This window comes from Pleurodeles waltl, chromosome 7 (assembly GCF_031143425.1).
Source record: "Pleurodeles waltl isolate 20211129_DDA chromosome 7, aPleWal1.hap1.20221129, whole genome shotgun sequence".
In the NCBI taxonomy this organism is placed as follows: Eukaryota; Metazoa; Chordata; class Amphibia; order Caudata; family Salamandridae; genus Pleurodeles; species Pleurodeles waltl.
Genome location: NC_090446.1, coordinates 55,747,961 through 55,753,960, shown reverse-complemented (window position 1 = coordinate 55,753,960; position 6,000 = coordinate 55,747,961). Strand labels below are relative to the sequence as shown.

The 6,000-nt window shown below is 40.6% G+C and overlaps 1 protein-coding gene across 1 annotated transcript in view; it reads left to right on the top strand.

Annotated features, from left to right (window-relative positions):
- Window positions 1–226: 226 nt before the first annotated feature.
- LOC138247176 (C-type lectin domain family 2 member B-like) overlaps window positions 227–6,000 on the top strand; it is a 45,818-nt gene continuing 40,044 nt past the window's right edge. The window contains exon 1 of the mRNA XM_069201921.1: window positions 227–366. Coding sequence (XP_069058022.1) covers window positions 261–366 — 106 coding nt within the window. The 5' untranslated portion in view covers window positions 227–260. The remainder of the gene's footprint in view (window positions 367–6,000) is intronic.

Sequence of the window (6,000 nt, the reverse complement as noted above, 5' to 3'; positions counted from 1 at the left end):
CATTTGTTTAAAATTAAGAGAAGCGTCGGGACACCAGGACTCTCCGGGGAAATCCGGGACTCCTGGTCACCCTACCCAAGCCTCCTCACGGCAGAACACGGAGCTGGAATCAGGGATCCGCCCAAAGAGGTATCTAGCGGGCAAGCATGGGGCGTTAACTTGGAAATGGTGACGTCAGGCCATATTCAATAGGTTTAGTCCCTCTTCTCTGTCTGCCTTGGGCTTCGCTAAGTTTCCGACAATCATATGGGCAAGAAGTCATGACAGAGCAAGGCAGCCCCGGGAAGTTGACAAACTCGCAGCACCATCACGCATCTTTTGAAAAGAGCGAGGCAGTCGAGGTACTGCTGCTGTCAACAGTTGCAGGTATGCCAGCAGAAGAAGCTCCCAAATCTAATAAGTATTCACAGATATGCATCTCTTTCAGTGTTCTCTCCCTGGGCCTGGATGTTCCCCCGAACCACCCTTTCTGTGTATGAATGGTTTATTTGTGTGGTGTATGGGCACAGGTGAGCAGCCCCCCAACACCACTTGGACGCACAAAGATGGCGGCTTCGAAGCACATAGGCTCTAGGAGCCGATAAGCCGCCATCTTTGTGCGTCCTGTGCTGCGTGTTGCGATGCTCGCGCACAGTGCTTCGCGCACAGTGTGTTTACACTGGGCACGAGCATCGCTAGGCAACGGGAGTTGGACGGAGGTTGAGGAAAGACAGTTGCGAAGACGACGCGCTTCGGATTTCCTGTATCGGGGTCGCATTTAACGTTACAATAAAAGCTTGTAAATCACATGAATTTCGTAACGTTTATTCATCTCAACAAAATTGGCGACGAGTTATTAGCGACCCCGAGGAAGAACCCACACGTCCAGCAAGCAAATGTCTTCACAGCTTGAGGCAGGATTTAAAGGAAGTTGTAGGATTTGATATTTTCGTGCTGTTTTCAACAGGACTTGGTGATTGATGTAGCGGTAGGATTAAGATTTTGTTTATCAGTTGTTTTGTGCCAAGTAAACCAGACTGAAAATGTCTACACGCCGCATTTTACGTTTTCAGATTGTCTGACAGTGTCAAGCAAACAAGTCTCTTGTGCTCTTGCGCAGGGCCTGCGCACGTTTGATTATTATTATTTTTTTTCGTAAGTCCATCATTTTTTCAAACTTAGCGAACTTGCTGGATTAATATTTTCTCCTTTCCAAGGAAATATTTGTTGTAAAGTTGTTTCATCATAATTTTTGGTCATGGCTTCTGGAAATGCATGGAATCTTAGCGCTCCTGAGCCATTCTTGCCAAAAGATGGAGAAGCTACTCTAAGATGGGAGGAATGGCGAGAATATTTTGTAAACTACATTTCAACTTTTGAAGATGAAGAAGAACTTACTCCAGAAAAGAAGAAGAAAATTCTTTTACACTGTTTAGGTGCAAAGGGTTTGAAAATTTACAACAGTATTAACAAAAAGATTAGAGCACCTGAGCAAGGAGATGTTTTTAGCCATGCTCTTGAAGATCTCACAGAGTATTTTAGACCTGCCGTGTGCGTAGCTGTTGACCGATTTAAATTTTATCATAAGAAGCAACAATTTGAGGAATCTGTAGATGATTACGTTGCTGCACTCAAGAATTTGGCTTTGTCATGCAAGTTTGGTAATCTTCATGACGAACTCATTAGAGACCAAATTATAATGCACACTGCCAATCCACATATCCAAGAGAAACTTTGGTCTAGAGGGGAAGCACCGTTACGAGAGGTTATTGACATGGTCAAAAGCGCTGAACTCACTGGAAGATGCGCAAAGGCTGTTCTGCGCAGTGAGGAAAAATCATTTTCAAAGTTGGAAGACAATGCTACTATTGCCATAGTCAAGAAAAACAATGAATTATCGTCTAAGAGAGTCCATTTTTATCAAGGGGAGAAAGATAATTCATTCCTGAAAGACAAAAAATTTTGTTTCAGATGTGGCAGCAAATCTCATCTGGCAAATGATAGGAAATGTCCGGCTCGGAATCAGAAGTGCTCAAACTGTGGTGTTTTGGGACATTTTGCCAAAGTGTGTCGCAGAAGGAAATTTGGTGGGGGTGACGCAAGTGTTAAATGTGTGAGGGAATGTGACAGCGGTTCATCGGAGGAGTCTGATTCTAATTTATGCATTCTTAATGTTGATGATAAGGTACAGAATGTTAAAAACAACATGAGTAGACCCTTATGCCATGTTACGATTGCTGGCATTGATATTTCGGTTGTTGCGGATTCTGGTTCTCCCTACACTATTCTGAATGAGGAGATTTGGCAACAATATTTTGAACCCTTTTTAGGTAATTGCTTTGAAAAAACTGACATTTCTCCAAAAACATTCACGGGTGAACCTATTAGAATGGTGGGTTACAGAAATTTGCTAATTGAATTTAAACGCAAACAAGCGTACTGCAAGGTGTATGTAGCGGTTTCTGGGCCGTCCGTACTGGGTTGGAAGGACCAAGGAATGTTGGGTATTATTTTTAACCCCAGTAGTAGTACACCTGTGTCTATTGTACAACATACCGAAGATTTATCAGGAAATATTGCAAAAAAATTCCCCAATGTCTTTTCTGGCCAAATTGGAAAACTAAAGGGTTTCCAACATAAAATACAAATGAAAGCTAATTCCACACCTTGTATTCACAAAGTCAGAAACATACCTGTTTCTGTGAGGGACCAAGTAGAAGAACTTAAAAAACTTCAGTCAGACGGCATTATCGAACCCGTGGAATCCGCAGAATGGGTCGCACCTTTAGTTGTAGTTAAAAAAAAAAATGGCAATTTGAGACTCTGTGTGGATCTCAGAGATCTTAACAAGAATATTTTAATTGATCAATTTCCTTTGCCAAAAATAAACGAAATGTTAACTCGCACTAAAGGTATTAGATGGTTTTCTAGTATTGATCTTAAAGCTGCTTACCATCAGGTGCCTTTACATGCTGATAGTAGAAGTTTAACAACTTTTGTGACACCTGTTGGTTGTTACAGATTTAAAAGAGTACCTTTTGGGTTGGCTTCTGCAGCAGCTATGTTTCAGAGGTTAATGCACAAGGTATTATCGGACATAAAGGATGTACTGATTTTTCAGGACGACATTTTGATAATGGGGAAGGACAGAAATGAACATGATCGTAATTTAGATATTGTTTTGCATAGACTGAGCACACACGGTTTGACAGCAGAAATTGAAAAATGTAGATTTGCATTTAACAAAATTGATTATTTAGGTCATGAAATTTCAGATGCTGGTATTAAACCCAAATTGGAATTAGTTAATGCTGTCAAAAATGCCCCAAGACCTCAATCTAAAGATGATTTGCGAGCTTTCTTAGGATTGGCTGAATTTTACGCCAAATTCGTCCACAATTTCTCAGAAAAAACATATATTCTGCGTCAACTTCTTAAAACTAATGTTAAGTTTGTGTGGAGTGAGGCATGTGATGAAGCATGTGAGGTAATAAAGAATGATGTGGCTTATGCTCCACCACTTCATGGTTTTGACCCTATGTGCAAAGTGTGGTCACAACGGATGCCAGTTCTAAAGGCATAGGTGCAACGTTATCCCAGATCGATGAAAAGGGAGTTGAATGGACCATAGCTTTTGCCTCGCGTTCGATTACACCGACTGAGGAAAGGTATTCTGTGATCGAGCGTGAGACACTTGCATGTGTTTGGGGTTTGGAACATTTCAGACAGTTCATTTGGGGTTTTCATGTGTTGTTAAGATGTGACCACAAACCGCTCACTAAAGTGTTGACAACAAAAGGGTTAATTTCAGCGTCACCACGTATAGCTCGTTTGTCGGTTAGACTTTTAGATTTCAATTACAGTGTACAATATGTTCCGGGAGTCAAAAATGTGGTGGCAGATTTTTTAAGCAGGATGCCTTTACCTGTTGTGTGTGATGAAGATACGGATATTGAACAGTTTACAGTAGCCAATGTGTTAATTGATTGTCCAGGTATTACCAAAGAGGATTGGGAACAAGCTCAAGCTCAAGATAACATCTTTGGTGTGGTTAGCAGATATATCAAGAATGGATGGCCTAATAAACATTTGTTAGATCATAGTATGCGTGTGTTTTGGGAACTGAGACATGAACTTTCTCTGGAAGGTGGTCTAATTTTTAGGAATGGCAGGGTTATTCCCCCAACATCTATAAGAAATAGGATTATTGATATATGTCACGAAGGTCATCTTGGAATTGGTAAAACCAAATACAAAATTAAGTGTACTTATTGGTGGCCAGGTTTGGACTCAGACATTGAAAGAAAAGTTAGAGACTGCTATGCATGTAATTCATCTGACAAGACTCAGGTAACATTAAAACCACCTCTCCATCCTATTCCGTGTCCAGATGGACCTTGGGAAAGGATAGGCATAGATATTGCAGGGCCAGTAATGTACAATGATAAACAAAAGTATTTTTTAGTTTTGGTTGATCATTTTTCTAAATGGCCAGAGATTGAGATTGTTAATAGGGCTGATGTGGATTCAGTTGTACACTTCCTGGACAAGGTGTTTCTGAAAGAGGGTTTACCTAAGTGTATAGTAAGCGACAATGGACCTCAATTTATGTCTCGCATTTTCAAAGATTTTGTACAGGGGAAAGGTATTGTACATAATACTACGGCTTTATATCATCCGGCAGGAAACGGTGCTGTGGAGAGATTCAATCGGGTGATTAAGGGCGTCATCCAAATGGCAAATTACAACAATTTGGATTGGAGATGTGAATTAATGCGGAATTTATGGTCATACAGAACGACACCTTGTGTTTCTACAGGGTATTCTCCCTTTGTGTTGATGAGAGGGAGAATTCCCACAGGGAAAGATAATGTGGGTTGGAGTTTTGGGGATAAAAAGGCTGATTGGACACTTAAACAAGTTAAACACAACATTAAAAGTTCCCAAGTGCATAGTAAGATGTATTATGACGCGAAACACAAATGCAAAGAACAAGCCATAAAAGTTGGTGATGTGGTTAGAGTTAAGAAACCAGGTTTCATAAAAAAAGGTAATAATCGATTTTCAGATCCCCTTAAAGTAAATAGAATTTTTTGTAATTCTGCATTATTAAGTGATGGTAAGGTTTGGCACATGTCTTCATTGTCCATGTGTAGGAATGTTAATTCTGGGTTGGTTGGGAAGGAAGGAAAAGTTATCAGCCCAGAACGCAAGGTATGCAAATTTGACTGGTTAGATGATTGGAAGTATACGCCTTCCTATGATTCTGATTATAACTCTAATGTACAGTCTAACGTACCTACTGTCAACAATCATTTTGATGTGCCTGCAAGGAAAACAAGCAGGTGTGGTCGTTTAGTCAGGACACCAAGCAAATTTCAGGATTATGTTTGTTTTGCATAATGCTACGAATGTGAATGTATTATTCCTTGAGGGTAAAATTGTTTTCGTTTTCGGAATTGTTTTTTATTTTTTCCTCGTTGTATTTTCTGTTTGTTAGGGGGAAGATGTGTTGCGATGCTCGCGCACAGTGCTTCGCGCACAGTGTGTTTACACTGGGCACGAGCATCGCTAGGCAACGGGAGTTGGACGGAGGTTGAGGAAAGACAGTTGCGAAGACGACGCGCTTCGGATTTCCTGTATCGGGGTTGCATTTAACGTTACAATAAAAGCTTGTAAATCACATGAATTTCGTAACGTTTATTCATCTCAACACTGCGGGGCTCGCTCTGTGTTTCGCTCCGCCCTAAGGTTTCTTTTTTGCTTTGGGGCCAGTAATTAGTTAAATTTGGGGTTGTTTGGAGTCGGAGCGCGATACTTCTCAGCCTCCAAGTTACACTATAAAAATGGTATGTTGACAAGGGAGAGTAAAACATTTTCTAGGTTACACCATAAGAATTTTCAATTCTAATAAGGGCACGGAAGCAAGGATTATGCTTGTGACATTTTCGTAATTTCAGTGTAATTTCGAGTGACATCTTAACAACTATGAGTGACACTTTCTTCCGACAAAAATAGTGC